The sequence below is a fragment of the Anopheles arabiensis genome, chromosome 3 (assembly GCF_016920715.1).
Source record: "Anopheles arabiensis isolate DONGOLA chromosome 3, AaraD3, whole genome shotgun sequence".
Classification (NCBI taxonomy): Eukaryota; Metazoa; Arthropoda; class Insecta; order Diptera; family Culicidae; genus Anopheles; species Anopheles arabiensis.
This window is the reverse complement of record NC_053518.1, coordinates 15408541-15433419: the sequence shown is the minus strand read 5'-3', so window position 1 is coordinate 15433419 and position 24879 is coordinate 15408541. Positions and strand designations below refer to the sequence as shown.

The 24879-nt window shown below is 41.7% G+C and overlaps 1 protein-coding gene across 4 annotated transcripts; it reads left to right on the top strand.

Moving 5' to 3' along the window:
- The first annotated feature begins 636 nt into the window (after nt 1–636).
- On the top strand, nt 637–21455 carry LOC120901971 (trissin receptor). Of its 4 annotated transcripts, none has more exons than XM_040310367.1 (9): nt 637–1481; nt 7122–7266; nt 10712–10871; nt 13647–13844; nt 13953–14114; nt 14257–14468; nt 16444–16645; nt 16980–17335; nt 18826–21455. In XM_040310367.1, the coding sequence occupies exons 1-8, from the start codon at nt 1034–1036 to the stop codon at nt 17115–17117; spliced, it is 1665 nt and encodes a 554-aa protein (XP_040166301.1). In that variant the 5' UTR covers nt 637–1033; the 3' UTR covers nt 17118–17335; nt 18826–21455. The 4 variants fall into 4 exon arrangements, with proteins under 4 accessions (XP_040166301.1, XP_040166300.1, XP_040166303.1 ...); XM_040310366.1 differs by having other exon boundaries at nt 18792–21455; XM_040310369.1 differs by lacking the exon at nt 16980–17335.
- The last annotated feature ends 3424 nt before the right edge of the window (nt 21456–24879 follow it).

The window sequence follows — 24879 nt, the reverse complement described above, 5'->3', positions numbered from 1 at the left end:
TTTCTTGCTGTTCTGTGTTGCTGTTGCTGTTTTCTTTTTGTTGTGTTCGTTTATTTCCGTACAATGATTTACTCGCCCCAAAAGCCGGTATCATTCTTTCCGCACACTCTTTGAGGATGGCTGGCAGGTGGCAGGGATGTTTTTCAGCCTAGTCCCCGCGCCGCTTCCCTCTGAGTGTATGTGGAAAGCAAGGAGTGGGGAGCGAGAAAGCGAACGAAAACACCCATCCCCATTCGGTTTCATTCATCGTGAGCTCAGCACCGGCACGAGAATAAAAAGGCAGCATAAAAATAAAACCGATACCGTAGTGCCTGCGAGCGGAGGTGAAATAATGAAATTAAATTTTCATTACCCGCCCCAGGCATTGTTATCATCATTATAAACGTCACCACATGCTCCACTGGCACAAACAGTTGCATGTTTCTCCGCGGTTGTTTTTTTTTTTACCCTCGCACATTTTCATTACCTTTTTGCTGCTTCGAACGAAGGTTAACCATGCGTCTCCATCAGCCGAGGGGCAACGGCACCATGCGTCTCCATCGCAGAAGGCGCTGACTTTACCACACCGATTGTTAATGTTTTCGTTCCGCCGAACTCATGTCTCTGTTTTTTTTTCCACCCGTTCCATCCACAGATAATCTACTCAATTATCGGTAATCCACCGGACGGAAGACAGCAATTAACCCATCACAGATGGTGTTTAAGTGAAGCGATGAAAAATCAATTCCCACACACGTGCTGCATACAGACTGCTGATTAAAAAGCCCTCTCCTTTCCCTCACCCTCTTGTCCCCCTTTTCCACCCATTCGCTCTTTCTCTCTTGCACACTCACACACAAGTGGCCGTACGGATGGAGGGCACTCTCTACTTACGAAAACCTATCAATCATCTACTTCCCCCGTGGTCCCAGTGGATGCAAGCGGTGTAAGTGAAACGTGAAACGTCCCACTGGGGGGAACAAAATCCAATCCACCAGGTCAACCCAGTGTGCCCAGTATTGGTGAAGGGGACTGAGCCGTTTCTGTGAAAACCATGCTAGACATTCCCAACGGGACCACTTCCACCACCGCAACCCACTATCCCGGTGTGATGAGTTTCCTTAACGCCGCCGGTGCAACCTTTCTCGATGGCCTCAGCGGCACAGCGGTCAGCAGTGGTGGAGCGTTGCTACCCGCGGGAAATTCTTCACCTACCCTCGGCGGAAGCGTGTCGCCACTGGTCAACTACTCGTCGGTGGTTAGTTCCTCGCCGTCACCGGCCACCATGCTGTCGAGCGGTTCGGCGAACGGTTCGATGGCACCGCTGCTTACGACGGCCCTGCTGAACGTGAACGGTACGGGGCTGGAGTACGGCGATACGGGCAGCAATCTGAGCCACTCGTTTACCAACTTCGTGCACAAGGAGTTTATCTTCGACCGGACGGATGTGCGTGTAATATTCATCACGCTCTACTCGCTGGTGTTTTGCTGCTGTTTCTTCGGTAAGTAGGGGGGGGGTGTTATTGGAATGCAGCTAACGATTTTAAAGGTTTATATTTGGTTCAATAGTAGCTTAACGAGTTATATTTGATTGTCCTATACAAACTCGTTCAACTATTTTCATGAGTTTGTGGAAGGATTTGCACGAACTGGTGCCCCATAACGTTGCCTGACACGAGTCATCATAATTCATGATGTAAATCTTATTCAGTTTTTCCGCCTATTGAGCAGAATTGGTTTCTATCGATCATTATTGCATTGCTTTATGGAATGTTTTTTGTTTATTTTTAAAACAGTCATTTAAATTTCAAGTTTCTTTTTTTAAATAAATTATTTCTGTAAAATAGTTAGGGAAGAAATTTAAAAATAGATAGGAAAATATTTCATTGCAATACAATCATCTTTAAGAGGAGGTGGCGGTAAGTGGTAAAAAAACTATATATTTTTATTTTACCTGTAAGCTTGAAAAACAGGTTGATGATATACACCGTATCTGTGTGCGTGTGTAGAATTAATTATTGATATTGATAAATAAATAAATAAAATAACGCAACTTGGGTGCGTATTATCAAAGCATCCGTAATCAAAACCCATTCCTAGGGCAATTCGATAAACGGTAGGGGCGGGTGGCTACTAAATAGGTAAGATAGTTCGGACGCCTCACTTCATCATTACTCATGGCAATATCCCGGAATAGCGCAGGCTTCCAATCAATGCTCGTTTTGTCCAAATATCTAACGCCTGCAACTCAAATTGGCTTGTTGGAGGAGTGTCATTACGGCATGAATTTTAGTTTGGCAGAAATTGAGGAACTTTCTTTGCATTTCGTGAAATTAACCATCTGGAACAAACATGAGTTATGGTTGAAAACCCGGAGTTGTGTTTGGTATTTAATTACCATACTTTGTCATCCGTGATCGTACTTTATCATCTGATGCGTTGTTATCTGTAGTCTAGGTCTTTAAAATCCTCGAATTTTTATGAAAAGTGTTAGAGCTGCTCAACGTAGCTCTTGAACGTTGAAAGAATAATAATAATTACTATTATTATTAGGTATTCTTCTAGCTTCGCTACACATAAAATTTCCTGCATTAACAATAAAATTTTTTTTGTGGGGATAGTTACGTATTATAGTCGTCGATCTGTACCGGAGTCGGATGGATGAAAATGTTGATATTTACCCAACACTACTTCTTGGTAGCAGCGGATTTCGCCGTAGGCGAGATAGGCGGTCGTCTAAGGCCCCGTCGATTTAGGGGACCCATAGATCAGTTGTCTATATCAGTTGTCTCCAGACTGTGGTCCGCGGACAACTAGTAGTTCATGACGTCAACATACGTGGTCCGCAAATAAATTTATTTTTGGAAAAGAAAAGCTTATTACTATACAAATCGTACATCTTTTTCCCTCACAATCATGATTTAATTTTCAACAGGTATGTTTAGAATAAGATTAAATTTTATTTTTGATCAAAAATTTTAACCTAGAATAAAAAAAAATATGTTCACAATGGATGTGGGCCGCTGCAGCCAAGTGTTCCGCGATCGTAAAATGATTGGAGAGCGCTGGTCTAAAATAAAATCACTTCAAGGTGTGTTATTTGAAACATTTTATATTTTATAGCATTAAAAGACTTACCTATAAAAAATAAGTCAAAATAATACAACAAAATAACTTTCTTTATGCTAACTTGTAAGTCATTCTTTTACTCAAAATTTGTTACAGACACTTAAGCTTTTTTAAAACTATATGTCGTGGTATGTTGGTTTGTAACATAATACAAAAAAACTAGAAGTGAAAATGCCTTGCAGTTGATTGATGTGACAAAATTTAACCTTTCTTCCTCCAAATCAAAATTGTCATGTCGTCGACCACTTCACATTGCAAATGACTTCGTTCAATCAAAACTACTAGCAACCATAGCGCAAATGCCCAGCTTCTCGAGAGCACATCACAATAATTTTCATGGAAAACCATACCCCGAGTAGTTGTGGGACACATCATTTGTTTGGCTTTCTTAACAACCAGCGGCGAGATGTTCCCCGTCCACGAAACAGAAATATCGCAAATACGTGAACACACTTTCCACAAATCAACAGTAACGATCGGAAGGTTTCTTCTGCTCTCGTTCCATCCATACACCATCGAGCCCGGTCCCCGGATGGTTTTATCCCATCGCTAGGAAACCACTTGAAAAACAACACTTCTTCATGCAACCTCCGCCAATGAGCTTTGCTCGGCTCGCAGCAACGCGAGCGTACCGCTGTTGATAGCAATCAGCTTCACAACAGTAAAGAAATTGTCCCGCAACGGCAAAGTCTCGGTTGAATTATTTATTACCATGGGCCCCTGTTCTCCTCCTTTCCTTAGGGTACTTTTTTTAATGTGAGAGGGAGAAGACGGTTTGTGTGTCCTGGATTTCATTTTTTTTGCCTTTTAGTCCCGGGGAAGCACCACAGGGACGGGGAAGTCATTCACCCAGAAATGTGTTTTCACGAGTTTTCAACTACGCACATCGCACAGCTATTGCAGTTGGGAATAACTTTCATCAGCTCAGGCGGGCGGTCATTGAAAGTTCTTGGAAAACACAATTCCACTTGGTCGCTTAATCAAGCAGTTACCAGGTCAAGTCCAGTTCGGGCCGGTTAACTCCTAACCGACGCCCTGTCGAGCTGACTCGTTCTGTTTGTTATTTTATTTATACCATGGTTTTCACCCGGGTTTATTTTTCCGAATCGATTCCATTTACTCCGATTGCCACTCGATAATCGAAACGGAAGGAGCTTCCAGCTTCTTTGCACACGCAGCAGCAAAAATCATTCACTTCCGCCAGGGCTGCACCGAGCGACCCTTCCCCAGATAAGCAGATTTATGGCGTGCCGGATTGCTGGTGGGTGTCGTCGATATGCTTCCGTGGTGGGGAGGCTGCCAATTATGTGCGTGCGTTTGGATTTGGTCTCCCTTTCCCCGCCACACGCGAGCTCATGAGCTTTTGCTTGAGCAAACAATAATTTCACGGTGACCAAATATGGTTTCGTGCTGATTTATGACCCAACAAACACTCGGAACACTCCCATGGCGAGATGCGATAAAACAATTACAAACCGCGCCGGTACCAAAGCGCCCGGGCATGATTTATTGCAACGAGTGGGGAAGTGAGCTTGAAAATTATTATTATACGTTCGCGTTTCGCGTGGAACGGTGCAAACGTGAACTTTTAATTACACCAAACACGGGATGCATGCGGTGTGCGGTTTGGAAACGGCCGTGATTGGATGCGTGGCTTGGGAGAGAAAGTATTTAATTGGTCATTTACTATTGAAGCATTTTTAATTAAACGATTATCCTCTTTTTGGTTTTTGTTGCATCCGAGATCATAATCGGATCATATGCGTGGGGCAATAATGAACGGGACAATAAATTAGATTATGATGAGTATATAATCCAGTGTGTTTTACAATATTGTTTGGCACAGATGAGTCGTGTTGGAATGACGCTTTTTTTGCATCAAGCGTAACAACTGGCAAGCTGTAATAATTGGAAATAGGATTTTTGTACATTGATGCGAACAGCAAATGATCATGCAATGTGTTATTAATAAAGCATATAATCATGGTTATATTTTAAATGTCCTGATTAAAATCCTTCGGCGTTTTTGCCATGAATCAATTCCATGTTCAAATACATTGAAAAATAAACTAGAACTAATCAGTCACTAATGAAATGTGTACTGACTTGGTTGATGTTGGAAATTCAACGAACATTGGCTGCCATTCAGCCATTCAGAGTATCAGTCATTTTAGTTGAAGACGCTCCATGAAAAATTGGATTCTGAACGGAAAGGATTCTAAGAATGTCTGATCTGTGATTACTGAGAAAAAAGTTGTTATGTCTTTAAGTACCTTTAAATGACATCAATTCATTCAGCGGGTTAATATAGTACTGTTCGGACAAACAGAGCTTTTAATGTAGATTTATTTAACCCTTTCACAATCATAAGATTTCCAAGACGAAAAATGACAATACCGTACAGACTTCCAAATGTGGCGAATGTAAAGTTGTTGCTAATAAGACCAGAAAGTTGTTTTATATCACTCGTTCAGAGCCACTTTTGACATATGTTTTATTTTAACATTATTTATATCGACTAAATTATAAAAAAACGAGCTTGCAAAACGTTTTAAGTGAAACTAGAGCAGTGTTTACGTTCATTGTGTAAACCAATATTGAAATCAATTTTTATTTTTGATTAGTTTTTTAATTAAGTTCTTAGTTAATAAGACTTTGCTTGAAATACGGTCGCTTTGTACCATCCTATCGTTAATAAATAAAATAAAAAAATACTCCAACTTCTACGTAAAACCAATAAATATTAGAACTCATGAAAAATTTATGAATTTTTTAACGATGATGAGTTTTTAATTCTATGATTCAAAAGATACGTAAATTCTTTTGAAAACTTAGAATAGCTCGTTTGATTTTTAAAAAATGCTAAAGGTCCTTAAAAAAAGTTAGTAAAAATGTGATCCTTACCTTAGCAAAATGTTGTAATTACATTTCTGAGTTCTACTTGTGAGGCTGTTAAACAAACATGAAGTTAATCGGTCTCCTGGTGCAGTCGTCAACTCAAATTTATATAAATAGAAAATTCAAAGAACTCAAGTAAAATAGCAAAACATTTTTAACCACTTTTCCATTCCTTTAAGAAAATATTTAAGTAAGCCCGTTAAATGAATATTATTCAAGGTATGCGTGTTATCAAGCAAAAACGGAAAACAATATCCATCCCTCAAGAGACTCAACTTTAATGTGGAATGATGGATTTTTGATGCATGATATGATTTACATCCTTTATATCCAACTCAGTCTTCTGGCATAAAGGGATATCCCTAAATTTACTGGAAAGATAAGAGAACATTCCCTTTCGTGGCAAAACCAGCACCATTTCCACAATCCGTTTCCCTCCAAAAACTAGTGTCTGTTGTCCCTGTTTACGCATCCCATCCACACATTATCAAACGAACCTCATCGCAGGACACAACACAATTTACGCATGCCTTGCATGCTTTAATGGTTGTACGTTTTTTGTGTGTTACTACTTTACTCGTTGCTTTACGCAACTCCGGGCCATTACTTCTGAACGACCCCAGCTATTGTGAACAGTGTCACTTGGGATGGCTTTTCGAAGGCATTCATTCGAGAAGGAAGGCAAAAGATAACTCTCCTTCACACACCGCCATCATCATTCACCCTAACCGTATAGCGCGCGCGCCCTCCAAATACCGATCCCCGAAAGGTCGATAAAGTTCCATTTTCAAGGATGATTTTCCAAGACACGAGAGCGGGGGAAGCATTCTTTCAGCAGTAAGGATAAGGATATATCCCCTCAGTCCCAAAGCTACTTCTTCAAAACGTCAGTGAACCCTTTTTCGTTCGGGTTAGCGGGCTGGTTAGCTTTCGGAGAACGTGTCAGTTGCAGCACCGGCGGGACACGTTCTCATCGGCATCCTCCGTTCACCTCCGTCAATCACCATCACCAGCGAAGTTTTGCTCTTATTGTTCCTCAACCAACCGCACACCAAAGGACGTCATCTTTATTTCTGTGTTTTCATGCACCATTCCTATCTCTCTCTTCCCTCCAGGAAACCTGCTCGTAATTCTCGTGGTGACACTCTCCAGAAGGTTGCGCTCGATAACCAACTTCTTCCTCGCGAACCTGGCCGTTGCTGACCTGTGCGTGGGGGTGTTTTGCGTGATGCAGAACCTCACCATCTACCTGATCGAAAGGTAAGACTCCCGGCGACGACGACGACGACTGTCCAAGACATTTTTGGACGATATAAAAATACCAACACCATCACTGCCAACGCCACCGCGCGCTCGGCAAACGTATTCTGGGAAGCTCACTGTTGGGAGATTTGATTTGGGACAATAATTGATTTTACATTCCACAACACCACACTCCACCTTCCGACGTTTAGCCCGAGATTTCGTCCCATCCATCCCCTTCACAATCCCCGTACCTAATCGATAGCAATTAACGAAGCGGAAAAGCTAAAACCAAACCAAAAATCACCGACCGCTGGACGCAAATTCCTGCGTCCCGAAATGGAACGGGGGAGCAAAGCGGCCGGAAAGAAATAGGGGGGAGGGGGGGGGATAGGAGAAGAAATAGCGAATCATTTCCCGATGCGGCTAATGGAGGGACATTAATTACAATTTTGGATGCCATTGATCGAGGGCGATGGCTACCGTTGCCTCAAAACTGCTGAATGGGCAGCTCATTTCATTTGCCTTTTTTGTGTGTGCGTCCCGTTCCCTTCGTGTTCCAATACAACCGATTGGATCGAGCGATTTTTATGCTGTCTTTTTTTTGTCAATTCCAATTCGTCTCAAATATCCCAAGGACATTTGCAATGAAGTGGAAAGCTACCATTACGAACGTCAATTATTAATCTTTAATGATGGTGCTGATTGTGCTTCGATGGTGAAGTTTGCAGCACAAGAAGAAAGAGGAAAAAAACCGTCAAGCAGCGTTTGTGCTGTTGGGAGTGAAATAAAAAACAACTTCTGGACAGCTTTTTAATTATTGATTCGCCGAGGTTCGCCTTTGCTTTTGGTCCAAAACTTCCCCCTCGGGGCAATCCGCTCGTGACAGGAATGATTTGTAAAGCAACCATTGTTCCCTTCGCCGCTTACCACAAAGCTTACGGGTGTGCCCTTCTTTAAGATCTACAGCACTAGAAGTGGCTTTATGAAATGTGGGAAAGCTTGAACTAAAATAGGATTTAAACACCACATCACATACTTAGCGCCACATGTCTCACAGCCCTCGTGACTTCTCCTAGCACACCGCAAACATAATCCTCCCTTTACCTAATTAGCGAGCATAATTAAAGTCCTCGTAAAGGGGTTAGTTGCCAGCTGCCAAGCCCCTTCTCCTGCACCAACAGAAACTCGATGTGTGGCATCCAATTTCCCGCACCCAAGATGGGGTTTCATGTTCGCACAAAGTTTATGCGCGTCTGCCACCAAAGTAGGCGCGCCCGCGCGCGTGTTCCATTTTTCGACAAAACTTGTCCCAAAGCGTAATACAATCCCACCAAATCCTGCCCCAAGTATGGATGGCATACTGCACTTGGTAGGGAAATTTTCGAGTGGAATCAAAACCCTCGCCTCTCAAAGTCTCCCTCGTTTGTCGTTGAATGGGCGGTTTGGGTGTGTCTCGGGATGAGTTTTGCAGTCGTACCGAGGCATCTGTATGGTCGTGCAGCAGCGCAAGAGCACCTCTTTGTGATAGCTTACGCTGCAGTGAAGGAAAATAATGATCGAGACGGTTCGTGCTGTCAATCTTGACGTACGAGCAACAGAGGTTTGAAGAGCGTTTCTCGGAAGTAGGGAAACGTGTGGTAAGAGGAACGTTTTGAGAAAGCAACAAAAGCTGCCACTTCTCTGTGGTCTTTAAGGAAGGGAAAATAAGATGCTTTTCCCAGTGGCATTGGAATGTTGCTTTGGCTTCTTAGTGTACCGAAAGGGAGGGAGAGAAGAAGAGCTCACACGATGCTGAGATGCATACTTTAAAAACTTTGAAATTTTAATTAACACATTCAGTCTTTTCCTCTGATTGGTAACTATCAATATAGTGCGCTTAAGGAAACTAGAGCCTGTTAATGATTTTTATATCTTCCCGTAAAGTTTAATGTCTAAAATATTGTTCTAATTCAGATTCAGGTACTTTTGGATCATATTATTTTCCAGTAAAATCCTTCATTTGAATTTCAGCATATCCTCAAAAATAATCTTAATAAACATTTAACACACGCTTACCATGTTAAAATGTTAAGTGCTTGTCTCTTGACTTCTAAGAACAAAATTTCGACCAAAAAGACCGTACTAACAATGTTTGAGGTTATGAAGAACACGAAAAGAATGTAAGTGAAAGCGAAAAGCGACGTTGAACACACAAACACTATAGGTAAAAACATACACAAGTTCAATGCCGAGTGATTTGAGCACCCCGCCTCACTGTTAATAAAAAAATGGGTTAAAAATCTTTCTAGAATCATAATTTCAAAATTAAAATAGTACAATTTTTAAGAAAAACTAAACAAGTAACATAACTGAAAACAAAAGGTTTTGTTTTAAACAAATTTGACTGATTTAAGTATCACTTGCTATACTTGTTGTCTAATATTAACTGTCTCCAACCCAATAAGCCGTAAATCCGATAAGAGAATATCAGAAAGCTGGTTAAAAAACATGAGGAAATGGCAAACATTCACTTAAAACCTTGCTCTAAAAAATCAAATGTCTTACACTCATTAGTTGACATGTTTAGCTAGACAGCGCTGTAACATAAACGATCTTTTCAACTTAAATCTGTTAACCTCCTTTTGAAAACTCACATAAATGCTTCAAAAGATACATTCAATTGACACAAACAATAAATTAATTTGAAACCAATAAAAATGCTTCATCTTCAACCTTGAAATCCATCGATGCTGTTGATTGTTTTTCCCTTTCCTTTGCGATGTTTATGGGAAAATGTTTACTCTAAGCCTCTAGCCGGATCGAACAATCTCGCTCTGAGAAGAAAAAAAAATACGTTTTATGTTCCCAGCACGTTATAAAATGCTGCCAGCAAACCATCGTTCAAATGAAAAACTGCCCCCTCCAAAACCAGCAGGATACACAATTGCAAACAAACACACACGCACTGCTGTTTTCCACAATATGCTTAAACTAATAAACACATGGTTGCCCTCGCCTTTGGTACAGAGCATTGGTATTGAGATGATTTGTTTTACCCAAACCGTACCATTACATGATAGTTAATAGAAAAGAAGTACATCACACAGCAATGTTGCGTCATGGAAAACGAGAAAAAAAGGAAAACCCGTCGATCGTCTACAACATCATGATTCAGTTCGTGAAGTTAAACTCCTTTCCTTAGCGCTCGATCTAATCGACCAAGACGACGGCAGTCTCGTTGTCATCCTCAGGCACGATAAAGTCCCCATTACCCCTATCGATCGGTATGTGTCGTGTGTCGTTTCACTTTTCCGCCAATGGCATCCGTTTCCACTGTCCCTTTCTGCTCTCCTGTCGAATCACACACATCACACACGTCTCACTTTCCGGTACGTGCCAACGTCGTTTGACGATCCGTCAATAACAGTACGTTTTCTTTACTCTCCTTCTATCTCTCTCTTCCCTGTCTTTTTCCTTTCAGCTGGGTGTTTGGAGACTTCCTGTGCAAGATGTACCAGTTTGTGCATTCGCTCAGCTACACCGCCTCGATATTCATCCTGGTCGTCATCTGCATGGAGCGCTACTTCGCCATCATCCATCCGATCACGTGCAAGCAGATCCTCACCTCGCGCCGCCTAAGGGTAAGTGTGCTGGGCGGCATGTCAAACATTCCGACGCCCATGATGTCTGTAACTCACACGGTAAATGTACACAGACGAGCGCGTGTGTGTGTGTTCGGTGCTCCGAGCTACGGCATGATTAATCACACCGTAGTGGATTTATCCCGAGGGGAAGCTGCAGCTCACCGGATAGTATGGCGTACCTGTCAAACATTTAGTTGAAGGCATCCATCGACAGCAGTTCTGTAATGGAACTGCAACATTGTAAAGCCGATGAAGTGGGTTTATCTTGTTGGTGTAATGTTTGATCTGAGATGTTTATCATTTCCTTTAAAAGATTTAGGGACTTTAGCATGTTTCAAAGATGATTAAATTACAAAGATCAATGTTGTTTGTTAAATTCCATTTTCCATGCTTTTTTTGTACACGAAAATTAACTTCAATATTTCAGCCTAATTCAATCGATTTCAATCTAAGCGCTATGAAAGCAACACACTCCACCGTAAAAGCACAGCCCTGTTGCCACGAAAAGACCATCCTGTCGAACGGTTCCCGATCGATTGCACTTTCTATTCAGTCTGTCGAGTGTATGCGATGCGACTTGAACCATTCCCTAATTACCCTTCGAAGAGCCACTCATGCACGACCCATTCAACTACCGCTAGACCAATAAGCAGTACCAAGGGCACCTCACACGCGCTCTCTCTCTCTCTCTCTCTCTTCGATACCGTGGTGTATCCACTCAGACGATTCAGCGGAATCGATATCGTGGCAAGAGGGACATTCAGTAGCAGCAGCAACAGCACTCTTTGTCCTTCCGAAACGATCGTTCCAACACACAAAAGGAAAACGTCATCGATGTCTTGAAGCGTACCGGGTCGTATGCTGCCTTTGTTCGTAGATCGATAAGCGGCGGAGCAAACAATATGGCTTCGGCGATGTTCCATTGGCGGAATGCTTTGCCCGCTTCTTGTATGCAGCAGCCAGATGCAGCTAACGGGCTTTTGTTTGCTTGCTGCCCCGGTACTCCTAGCCCGGTTTTACTCTCTCCGAAAGTTTAATCTCGCCAGCAAACAGTGTGCTTTTCTGTGCGGGTTTTCTTCGTCCTCGTCGCGTGCATGTTGAGCCCCGTACAAGCTAGGGGTAAATAATCCGCTTAACTAAACACTTGGCCAAAAAAACGAAAAATGAACGCCTCTCGCTTCCTTGGCTGCACTTTGCTATAGCGTGTGAGAGATGGCTCTGCAAGGGGAGACACTTTCACGCACAACAAACATGCAAGTACCTTCGCATAGGTGCACTTTGTGTACCGGCGGCCACCATTGAGGCGTAAGATAAGCGAACAGCGTTTTGCACAACACTGCAGCAATCCGTGGAACAGAGGGCAACAAGTGGCACCAAGCCTTTGGGCAAACATCCGTGCAAGCTGATTAGCGCTTGAAAGCTTGCTCGGAAGCTTTGTGTTGTTTTGATTTTGTTGAAACATTAAGGAGTTGTTTTATCAATTTGATGGGGCTTGATCTAGTTCAAGCCGAATGAAAACACATTTTGTAAAATTTGGTCTAAAAATGATGCAAATAAAACGTAAAGAAAATTAAAAAAAAATATGTCTACAACAAGTTGATCACGGGCCTCTGAAAAGCCATAGCAATAATCATAAACAGTGGTTTAACTTTTAGATTTCCCCTGAATTCAGGATCCACTAAGAGCATTAAAGGACATCTAATATTAAATAAAACATTCAATTGTGCTTTTCAAATGTCTGAATTGAATGCAAATAATAGCAGCTTTATTAATATTGCTCACATAAGAGTAAATATTATTTAGAAATGGATTACTTTGATAAGTTTGCCCTTTGCTCTAGCTTAAATAGTTTTTTTTTTATGAAAAACAGAAACAGGGTTTCACACGATTTATTGATCGGTTCCCATAATTTGTTGGGCTTGTCTCACGATTTATTCATCGTATGCTATAGATTTTTGGTTCGTTCTCATGTTTTTTTGGACTCGTCCGATTCAATATCAATACAATTAAACCAAAAAACTCTGGGAAACGCCCAACAAATCGTGGGAACACACCAAAAATATATGGGTGTAAAAATATTGTGTAAGCACTTGGTTAATGTTTTCACTTAAAAGCGCCCTTTTAATTGCTTCATCTTAAGTGTCCTAATATTATTTTTTACCCAATACATAATACCTTACCTAATATTAATTTTAAATCAAAAAGAATAAACCATTACCAAACATGCCCATAGAAGTAAGGCTCGAGCCGATTGTAATGGTGAATGATTGGATATGGTAAAATTACAACTCAGTTCTCAAGGACCTATATGGAGTTCCTCTAACATCTTTTTGATTTGTTTTCTTAGATGTAACTTCATATTTTTTCCGATTTTCTTTGATGTCAATTGCCATTTATGATCACAAAATGCTAGTTTATTTTGCAACCAGAAATGTTTATGGTATTTAAAGAAATATATGTTTGAGGCTCTTCTTTGACAATAAATAGCTGGGAGCACATAAAAGATGAAGTTTTAAAGAAAATTTAATATAAATTAATGACGTGCTGGATCATTTAAATGCCTTAATTTAAAATGGTCGAAGCTTTTCCAAAGTAGAATGGGAACTCAACAGTTGATTAAGACATAAATATGTAATTCTATGAGTTATTCAATAAAAGTTCTCGATATGAAAATTGAACAATAAAGTAAACAAAAATGACACAACAAAACGCAACAATAATGTAGAAACTAACACCATCATACTACCTTCATGTATGCCCTTCCCTCGCCAGCTCGTGATCGTTGCCGTTTGGATAACGTCCGCCGTCTACTCCATCCCGAAGTTTATCTTCGTGCGCACCATCACGAACAACCTCGGCGACGACCAGCTGGAAACGATCTGCATCGTCAACCGGAAAATGTTCAATTCCGAGCTGTTCGACATTATCAACTTTGCCCTGCTGTACCTGCTTCCGCTGCTGGTTATGACGGTAAGTGTCCATTACGAGCGTAGCAATGTTTCCCATTTTTTTTTTCTATTCTCTTTCTTCCTTTTCCTGTCCCACCGCTGCCATCATAACGTTTCCCTCTTTCCACAGGTCCTGTACAGCCGAATAGCGATAGCGCTGTGGAAAAGCTCACGGGGGCTGGAGCGGCACATCGCGCTGCAAAATACGACCTCGTCAAGCTACTCGAGCAATTTCCACCGGAAGCCGAGCAGCAAGTATGACAAGCGAACCACAGGTGTCACCGAAAGCCAGGTAAGTGTCCAACCGAAGCCTTCAATTGCCGCCGGGCATGGGGATGGGTGTCGCCACTTCCGTCTAAATGCCGGAAATACCTTAAATACAAACACACACTTCTAATACTAACCTTCTCATGAAAATGATTCTCGCCACCCAGGTGTCAGTGGAGTCGGACAAGGTGGTAGTAACAACGTGGCCGGCACAGAACAGCTTCCACCAACGGCACGGCACCCAGCTAACGCAGGTGTCCCACTCGTCCAACAACGTGCTACGGGCGCGCCGTGGCGTTATTCGCATGCTGATGGTGGTGGTGCTAACGTTTGCCCTCTGCAACCTACCGTTTCATGCCCGAAAGATGTGGCAATATTGGTGAGTAGTGGTATCACTTGCTAGGATAGCGAGAGTGACTTCACATTTCATTTTTATCGACCATCGGTGCTCATCTTCTGACTCACTTTGACGTCAACGGAAAAGAACGTGGAAAGAACGCAGTAGCAGAACTGCGGTAGAATAATGATAAGCCTAAAAGTGTATCGTATCGAAGCGAGTCACACCACATTCACAGTTTGGTTTCACATACTAAGCAGCCTTGGAGAGTGGCAAAAGCTGCCAAGAAAATGACCTTATCATGAACATTTAATTGAAATATCACGCCAGCAAAGAAAGTCTAATGCTTGTCTTCCTCTGCAGCAGTAAACGCAACGCAAGTGTGAAGCTAGCAGGCTGCGTGGGATTCGATTTATATGAAACCTTCAAAGTGATTCCAGTGGATTGAATTACACTTTTAATGTGTGTTAAAGGTCACGCTTGATGGTAGCACAAGGGGCATACCGTGCCCAAAATTACGTCCCTGCTTTCGAAAATTGAAATTAGAGAATGTTATGAAAGCATTCGTAAGGTTCAGTTGCGTTATTCAATTAGTTGAAAAAGAAAATAATTCATCCTGAAGCAGCGTGTTCCCAAGGATTTTAAATTGTTTATTGTTGAGTCAATTGTATTGAATGGTAAACAGTACAAGAATAGCGCAAAGAATTCACATATGACAAGCAATTTACAATTTTTGGGAAACCCCTTATTGTTGAAAATGTTGTGAGGAATAAGATATGGTAAAGAATTACTAATTCGTGGTACTTGTTGGAGTAATCAGTAGCCATATTATCTTCCACTGTCTTGATTTATAATACTGGCGTCAAGTTTTGCAGCTTAACCATATGCCCATCGGTGGCTCAATTCTAGAATTAACCGAACTCTCCAAACCCAGGAATTGATTGGAGGAATATTGTGAGAACTAATTTAAAGTAAAGAATTCCCAATTTGTGGTTCTTGTTAGATTTAATAGTAGACATACCTTTTCTGATTACACTGTCCTATTTTATAATAGGCGTACGGCCTAGACACATGTTCATTACTGGTTCTATTCTAGACTGAATTGAACTCTCCATATCCAGGAATTAATTTTGGTTTAGTTCCATAAAACACAGTAAGGCCAACAGTGGCGGATTAAGGGTATCGGGGGCGGGCCCTAGGCGGTAAGAGGCCCCCTGTATTATAAACCCCTCGGGGTGGGGGGGGTGCAAATGAGTCGACAGCCTCGGAGCTCCAACGTTCCTCCTTCCGGCTCTTGTCGCTAGTACTCTGTCCATACGGCATACTATAAACTAGCGATCTACGGGGCCTCTAAGTCGGCGGGGCCCCAGGCGACCGCCTAGTCCGCCTACCGTTAGATCCGCCACTGAAGGCCAATAAATAGTAGAGGTGAAAACAGGACTTTGTCTGCGGGAAATAATGTAATTATACGGATGTAGAATTTTACTACATCAAACTTTCAAGACAACTTAGAGCTATAGGTGTATGACAAGATTATCATATGTTTTAGGAAAATTCACCATTGCTCGCTGCTAATGTAGATAAATTCCATCCTTTAAATTAATTTATTGTGTGTGAAGGTAGCTTTCCAAGTAGTTATTTGAAATTCCTATTAGACTTCTTCTGAACGCACAGCAGAACAGCATGTCCTACTGCTATAGTCTGCCTCTTCCTAGAAGGTAGCTTAAAGGAATTGAACAAATCATTTGTGTTCTGAGAAGTATTATTAATGAGTAATGATGTTTGGTCCTTATTATGCGTTACAACTACTATGCAGCCTTGACCTTCCAAAGAAGTGTCGTATCTGGCATTAAGTTGGACAAAACACACAAAGTAGGTTTTACCGATATTCAAGATCAGTTTATTCATTTAAAGTACCACCGCGCTAATTCCAGCATCAACCCATTAAAGAGGAACTTTCAGCATACAAAAGACACTCGTGTTCACACTGTCGTGCCTCTCGTGTTCGTAATTCCAGGTCCACCGACTACAAGGGTGATTCCAACTTCAACGCACTCTTCACACCGCTCACCTTCCTGGTGACGTACTTCAACTCCGGCGTCAACCCGCTGCTGTACGCCTTCCTGAGCCGCAACTTTCGCAAAGGCATGCGCGAGCTGTTGCTGTGTTCCTTCAAGAAGAACAAAAACAAATCGCTCAACCAGCGTATCCCGCTGCACGTAAGTAGCACCCAGCGAACCACGACTCGACTCCCTCCCTATCTCCCTCTTGTGCGCACACACAAACACGCACCTTTACAAGCTCCTTTTCGCATCCTTTATTTTTCTTAGAAAAGCGTTACATAGCGCTGTTTGCGTTAGCGTTCCGGCCTATACGGCCTTTTTATTCCGAGCGTTGCGAGTTTTGTTCTGAGTTACTGCTCTGTGCCTCTGCTGCATGTTTTGCTTTCTCACTTAACATCTTCTTTCATTCATCCCACAATCTTCCCTCCTCTCCATCTTCAAACCCCCACCTCACTGTCCTCGCGCTCTCCATCTCCACCGAAATGCTTAGCGACCACGATCCGTCCTAGTGCTGCTGCGACATGCCATGCTATGCTGGGGCACGGACAAACCGACCGTCTCCCTGGCGACGCATTGCCCTTCGCCGACTACCCGCTCGCTCGATGGCGTCGACGAGCGGATGCTGTGATGGGAGCACCGGTCAAAGATGAGACGAGTCGGCGAAACTGAATGTGTCAGGCCAAAGCCAGGACGCGGTTGGAGTAGGAATCGGCTCTGTCTCGGTTCGGTTGGTTCGTTGTCTTGCTCGCATAGAGGCATCACGCTCGAAAGTTGCTCGAACCGCTTGGTTAGGGTGTCTGATGCCGTGCTAAACCCATGAAAGAGACCGAGCTAAAAACAGAACGGGTAAATTGGTGTCAGTTAATAAAATGCATGCAAACGTACCTTTCGGAGGTCACCAGTAGCGATATCCATATCCTACCAGCACTAACCATATTAGCAGTCCCTCTTTAAACATCCTGTAAACTTCTTTTAAAGTCACTGTTTTCGTTACAACTTTTTATCAAGACTTTAATGCATTACTCGTTTTTTCTTTCGTTTTCTTGCCCTTTTTAATACTTCAGCTTGTGTTGTAGTTTTTTTTGTTGCATAATTCATTTATATATTCTGTTTTGTATTTTTATTCTCTGTGTTTCATGCTCTTGTTTTCAATATTGAGTCTCTATTCTACCCTTATTCGCTACTTTACTCTTTTATTCTAGTGCTTTTTTACTTATTTCATGGTTTTATTAACTTTATTGTAAACATTTTCTTTCACTTATAAACTTTCCTACTACTTCTCTTAAATGTTCTCTTTTACTTCGACTTTTACATCCTTATTGGCACAACTATGCGTCGTCCTTTATTGAAATGTGTTCCAATAATTGTACGCCTGAAGGTATGCAAAATTGTCGATAGTTCTAATTAGATAGAAGATTGTCAACTTTAATATGACATTTCAGACGATTTTTTCTTTTGTTTGCAAAATTTAAGTACAATTATTTGAAAACTGTTCCAGCTTGCATACCTTTAGTCATGAGTTAACCGTATCATAACACTTGCATAACTATAATTCTACTTTTTGAATGTCTTCTTTAAATTTTCTCCACTATATTACTTCCTCAATTTTCTTTATTTTGTTTATGTTTTTACATTCTCTTGTAAATAACCTACTAATAGACCTTCTCGGACGTAGTAAATACTGTTTAAACAAAACAATACTAATACGACACAAACAAAAGGCATTGCATAGCCACACCCTACCTCACTACCAACAACCTTTACCCTTCATCAACACTATCACCTTCCCATCCCCTACACTCATTTAGCATAGTATTTAGTGAGAAAACATTTAGAGCAATCAATTGGCCGCCTTAGTACTATATGCCAACCACTAACCAATATCGTATTATCCATTAAACCCTCTGTATGTATTCCCCGTTTAAATATATGTATGTGTGCGTTTGTGTTTGTTGATGTGTAAATTAGAATGGCTGACCAGTGGCGAGTGACAAAATTGATGCATTGATTGTAGCCGTTTTCTTTCCATCTGTTTTTTTCTTTCATTTCTTTCTGGTTCTGGTGTGTTTCATTGCTCGTACTCGTTTGTGTTGTTGCGATGCGATGCGTTACCCCGGGGGGGCATTCCCTTGGTTGTGGACTGCCGATGCGTGCCGATGCTAACTTCCCCCTCGGCCCCATTTTGCTGCTTCGTATGCGTATGTGCACGTGAATTTGAAATAATTACAAACAAAAAACAAAAAAAAACAACCAATCAAACAAACAAAATCGATCGACTGCCGATACCGGTACGCAACCTCAGAACCATTCCTTACCGACCGATTCGACCCATGTAGGATTTCCCCAATGATGCCACGACCTGATCGACCGCGGGTGCTGCAGTCGGTGCGTCGGCAGCGGCCGGGACACGGGTAGGGCCAGCCGCCTCCGCCGCCGCCGAGAGCACCGCTAACGCACCCGGCACCACTGGCACCCGGTCGCGGGTGCACCGTTTCCGTCAGCATCCACTCTTCCGGCGCAACGAGCTGCTGTTTCGCCGCACCAACGAGCTGGTAAGCAACTGCGACGAGGACGACGACGAGGACGATGAGGACGATCTGAACGAACCGGCCACGACGCTGTCCACCGCAACGATGGCTCCACCGCTGACGGTAAGCGTCATCGAGCTGGGCAGTGGACGGTAAAGGGGTTTGTCATCATCGCGACGTCCACGACTGTGTTACAAACAGTATTCTATTTTATTTCCCATCGACATCGAAAGCGAAGCGTTGCTCAAGCGTGGCGCACAACGAAAGCTTAACAATTAAAGAGATCCCAGAGTCAGATGAGTGTCAATCACTAGAGCAAGCGATTGAGTGCAAGGCAGAAGGCAAGCAGGCCAGGTTCAATTTCACACCACAACGAAACGTATGCCAATTTGTATAGCGTACCCGCGTCCAAAAGTTGTTTTTCCTCCCCAATCCTATTGGTTTGTGTGTGAGCGTGATTGGTTCCGAATGGAAACTTTTGGCCCAATTACGCCCATGATGACTGCTACTACATTTTGCTTATTTCCATCCTTATTTGCACTCTCTTCTTGCTACTCGCGTCGTGGAAAGGGAGTGCCTGTGTGCTAGTGTGAGACAACAAATGATGCCAAAATTGCAGACGAAAGAAATGGGGCAAAGAGAGCATTAAGTAGCTGCCCCCGAATACTGGAAGCTGTTAGCACTGACAATAGCAAGTTTCGCTTAATAGCAATGATGTACTACCGTTTCCTCCGGCTGCTAGCGAGATTTGCCGCCGAATGCTGAAAGTTTATTTTCCCCCACCATTTTTACCAAAGAACGTGTAGGGTTGAGCGAGTCACCATTTCAATACTATCACAGTAGATCTTCCTAGCAGAGCAGCATAGTGGTAAACATAGCTCCGCGGCGGCAGAATGAAATGCAGACAGAAACCAATTAGGAATCACGTACGGAACGGAACATATTTTTGTAAAGAAAGCAGAGCAATGTGTTGAGAACAGACTATTTGGTTCGCTTTTTTTTTAGATCAGTGAACTATTTTCTGCTGGGGTTTGAATATTTGACTTGTAAAACTCTTTGTACGCGACTACAGTAGCGACTGTGGAATTGAATGTTTGTGGAGCTGCTTAGTTAGGACGAGGAATTAAAATTTAAAAGCAAATATTGTGAGCCTAAATTTGGGAGCTATGTTTGAGTACAACTTGTAGCTTGTTTTTGGATAATTTTTACAATTAAGTTTAAGGTAATGCCACATAAGAAATCAAGCATATAAAATATAAAAGATGATAATGTTTTTTTTTAATTTTCTAAAAGTCTTTATTTTCGCTAAAGTTGTGAAAATAAGTTTCGCCATTTTATGTTTGTTCATGGAACCAATCATAAAAAAAACTATAATTACAAACATTTATTTGTTTTAACTTTATGGCACGTTGCCATTAGTCTGATCTGAATTAATCGAACTTCTTTTTACCAACATTTTGTCATTTTTAATTAAACTGTGCTGAAAACTTCACACGTTTTAGTACAATCTTTTTAATTACAGACAATAAAGAAAGCGGATATGATAACTATTTATATCCATGATTTTCAAATAACTTCCTCATGGTTAAGCCTCCTTTTGTTAATGTTTGATTTAGCAAACATTTAAGTAATCACAGAAACTAAATGTGCTACGCTCTACGTATATTTCATTTGCCCTCAAATTATTTCAAATAACGATACTGTGATAAAGTACTGAACAAACGATGGACGAAAGTGGCGCGGGAATGGAACGATGCTCTGGTATAAATGTATGAGAGAACCACTTGGCGACGCTGGTGAAACGGTTAAGCGATGAATCAATTACAGTTCGTTTTCGTATCGAATCGATTCCGATTTTGCGAGAGAGAGAGAGACATGCAAACAGCGTGCACTGTAAACTGTAGAAATACTGTAAATCAAAGCATATTTTAATCCAGTATCATCCGCATACGCATTAGGACGTACTTAAACTCGTACCGAGCACGTGGGGAACAAACGCCCAGCCACGGTACTAGAGAGCAGACGGATGGGAGTTTGCCAAACAGGTCGAATTGTTGAACAATGAACTCTTCTAACGGTAATGTTGTCGCTGAAGATAAAGGTTATATTTAATAAAAAGAAGTATATTTTTTCACACATTAACCATTACACCAGAGTTTGCTAATGCGTTAGATGAGATAAGTACATGAACGGGGAGAAAAGTGGGGAAAAGCATCGATTGTTTAACAAAATGTTCCGAGTCCTTAAGGAAAGAGACGAGAAAGAGTGTGGCGGGGACGAGAGATTTTATGAGAGATAGAAAAATTCGAATTTTAATTGTAGTTTCTACGATTGGAGGTGAGGCGCGAGTGAGGCTCAATGCAAAATCAAAACCAGAAAGAATTTATTGTATGCCCCAGGAATAAGAATAATAAAATTATAGTGCTAAAGTATATGTACATTGGTTTTCATGTTGTTTCAATCTTTCTTTTTTGTGATCCATATCATACAATAAACTTAAACACAACTTTGAAAGAAAAAGGAATATTCACCATTTACTAAATTAGTACTATTTTACCAAATTGTTTCAATTGTACAGCCCTTTCACCCGTCTGTTGGTTTCCTCCCTTGTCTTAGAAGTAACTAGGGATTATCTTCTTGATAGAGTTTTCCAATGGCTTATCGTTAGATGATCGTTTAGTGGATTTTGATGAACCATTGCAGTTGCTTAACATAAAAATGCATCCAAAAATATACTCTAAAAATGATAAACAAACACACGGCTGTACATTACCTCATACTTGCAAATATTTGCTGAATAATAGCCGTTTTAGGTACTGAACAGACTACATTCCAGGCCAGGACAATGATGAATAGACGAGAGAAGTTGTTCATTATGTGTAATGACCAAGCAAATGGCTGTTTAAAATAGATCTCTAAGATTTACAGCATACGCGATCAAACTGGTACACTAATAGTTTGTTAGATTTATTTTATCTCGCCATTGGATGCTTCTCCCCTGCTTCGTGGGGTTTGTATGGGAAAATTGATTTACGTCCTACTTTATTACGTCGCTGTCCTGGCTACGATTAGCTATCCATTAAACTGTGGTATTTTTTTTGCACGCTCATAGTTTGCATTGAAATACAACAATAAATTTAGTATAAACTTCCATGCGGCAAAACCATTCGACAGGCAACAAAGGCTGGTTAAAGCATTTAATAGACAGTAAATCCTGGACAAATAAGAATGCCAACACACGGTTTCGGTAAAAAGGGTTTGCTGTCTGTACCACTTTAAAGGGTCTTCCACGGACTTTTGGTAAGTATTTCGAATTGATTTAACAAGTTATTAAATGTATTTGAGGCAATAAGCTATCTAATCCATTGACCATGTGATCGGTCATGCGATCTTCGACAAGATTTTTATTAAAACTTTTTTTTAAATATCTTCATAACATTCCTAATAATAATCGAAATGATGATAATTTAATTGAATCTTATTTCCTCTATGACAACTTAGTAGGCTAAATCGGTCGACAACAACCGTTTGAATAGCAGCTTCTTCTATTTGGCGTAACGTCCTACGCGGTCATACCGGCCTATACAGGCTTTCGAGACTTAATTCATTACCACGCAGCTGGATAGTCATGTCCTTGATACAAGGAGACGGTCCATTTGGGGCTTAAACCCATGACGGGCATGTTATTGAGTTGGTCGAGTTGACGACTGTACCACGGGACCGCATAGCAGCTATCCAGCGTTAAAATGATGTTCTTCCAGCTACAATCCAAAAACTCCCAAATCTGTTTTTCTTTTCATCTAGTCCATTGCACTCTACTGTTAAGTAACTTCAAAGAATTGTAAAACATATTATGCGACAAAAGCGGACAAAGTTAAATTAATTTATACTATTCGATCGCTTTCGGTAAACTTTCTCCGCACTGTCCACAATGCCACCTGGAGCGATCTGCGGCACGGTTTTAGCACCTTGCTGCCCCGGCACTAGTTTTAAATTAATTTCATTGCTTCTCTTTGCCATCCGTTTTGGGTGAAAAGTTTTTGAAAGCTACCTGTTCGCAAACGGGGTACGCAAGCACCCGCAAGCTGCACATTCGGGGCGTGTAAAAACCAGCAAAGACAGCTTGTCCTTAATCTCTCAATTACTCACCTCAATTCGTGCGAACGTCAAACGAACGGATGGGGCGACAAAAGGGGCAAACTGGGAAGGTTTAAACCGAAGGAAACTTGTGCCGTTTCGTTGCTCACATTACACGAAAAGCCACTTGCCGCAACCTGTACCCGTGTTGCTAACTTTGTTACTTCGATTCCATCCCGGTGTAAATGAAATCTTTTTCTCGAATTAAATGGACCCTTGCGCTAAGTGCTAGTTTGGCAGTGAAATAGAACGGGTGGAGAGAAAAGAGTTTTCCTTGAAAATCGATCGCCTCTACCGAACTGCTCTGCTATGTGGTGGTCCCTTTATGATTTTTTCTTTTGATTCTACTACGCTCGTAACACGTAACGCCGAACAAAACGCACCGAAACTAGTGAAAACGGGCAAAATCAATTACAATCAACGTTTATCGCCAAACTTGTCGGGCGTCGGTTGAGCGTGCAATGTGGCAATGCGGCTTGCTGTAATAATTTCACCAATTGTGCACAACAATTGGCTTGGGTTGAAAAAGGGAACAAAATAAAAAAAAGAACAAGAACCAAGAAGAGACATTTTGTACCTTTTGTGGCGTTGGCTTTGTGGGGATACGGGCGAAGAAAGACTGAATGTAAAAAAATACTCTCAAGATACCACGTGCCAGCATCACTCACAAAAGTTCCAAAATTAATTACGAAGAAAGCGCGACTTTCCACAAACTCACCACGGCGACAGAGTAATGGATTCGGTGGAACCTAAAAAGAATCCTTCTGCAACGAGCTCATGTTTTGCCGTGCTTTTTCTCTCTCATCCTTTTTGCCATATTCTCATTAATTCCGATCGATTGCGTTGTTTTCGTTGCGTTTAAGCTGTGATTTATTGTGCATTAATAATTCATAATTATGCGTTATTCATAGCGTTGGTAATGAAATTCTTCATCTATTTGAGCTGTTCATTCTTCCAACTGATTTCGATCTGACTGTGGGCTCAATTAAATCCACGCAACCGACTGTGGCCCCAAAAGTCCAGCGTCGGCGCCTGAAAGTATGCAATTCTTAACGATGCTCCTAAATGTATGCAATTAGTAAGGCGTAACCTTCGTGCTCGAACAATGGAATTCGTTGTTTTTGAAGCGTTTCCTTTCCTTTCAAACATCAATTTCTAATCACGTTCTATGTTTGCGCATAAAATTTAAATCCTTTCGTTTGTTTTCCTTTTTTTTAAACAAAAATATCAATGTCTGTTCCCTACACGAAAATTATATGCAGTACTTATTCTGCATGCATTGTCAATGTCCAGCACATCCTTGTCCATTCTCTACCCTGCAAAACAAATCATTTCCAGCCAAACATTTCCGAGAAAACAACATTGGCCAGCGCCAAAAACATTCATATGTGCCCGCCAGTGTGTGTGTGCGTGTGTCGACATACCCAGTGACCGAGAAATGTCACCGTCACTTCCACAGTTTTTTTTCCACTGCTGCAGCCTTCGGGATCGTGTAGGAAAAATCGTTGCTCCTATTCAAGTGCTGATTGGCTTTCCATGGCGAACAATTGTTCGCCCTGGACGAACCCGAATGCGATGTTTCGGCCCGGGGAACGGAATCACCGAAGAAGACTGTCTGGCCTGTCACCAGCACGTCGGCAGCAGCTGTTGAGTTTCATATGGAATTTTTGGTACGGACCATGTGCGCCGCTGCTCTGCGATTTACCGAAACCGGCAATAATGGCA

Coding starts and splice junctions, on each gene's coding strand:
- LOC120901971 (XM_040310367.1), top strand. CDS start 1,034: ATGCTAGACATTCCCAACGGGACCACTTCCACCACCGCAACCCACTAT. Junction 7,267..10,711: donor ACCATCTACCTGATCGAAAG/GTAAGACTCCCG, acceptor TTTTCCTTTCAG/CTGGGTGTTTGGAGACTTCC. Junction 13,845..13,952: donor TTCCGCTGCTGGTTATGACG/GTAAGTGTCCAT, acceptor CTCTTTCCACAG/GTCCTGTACAGCCGAATAGC.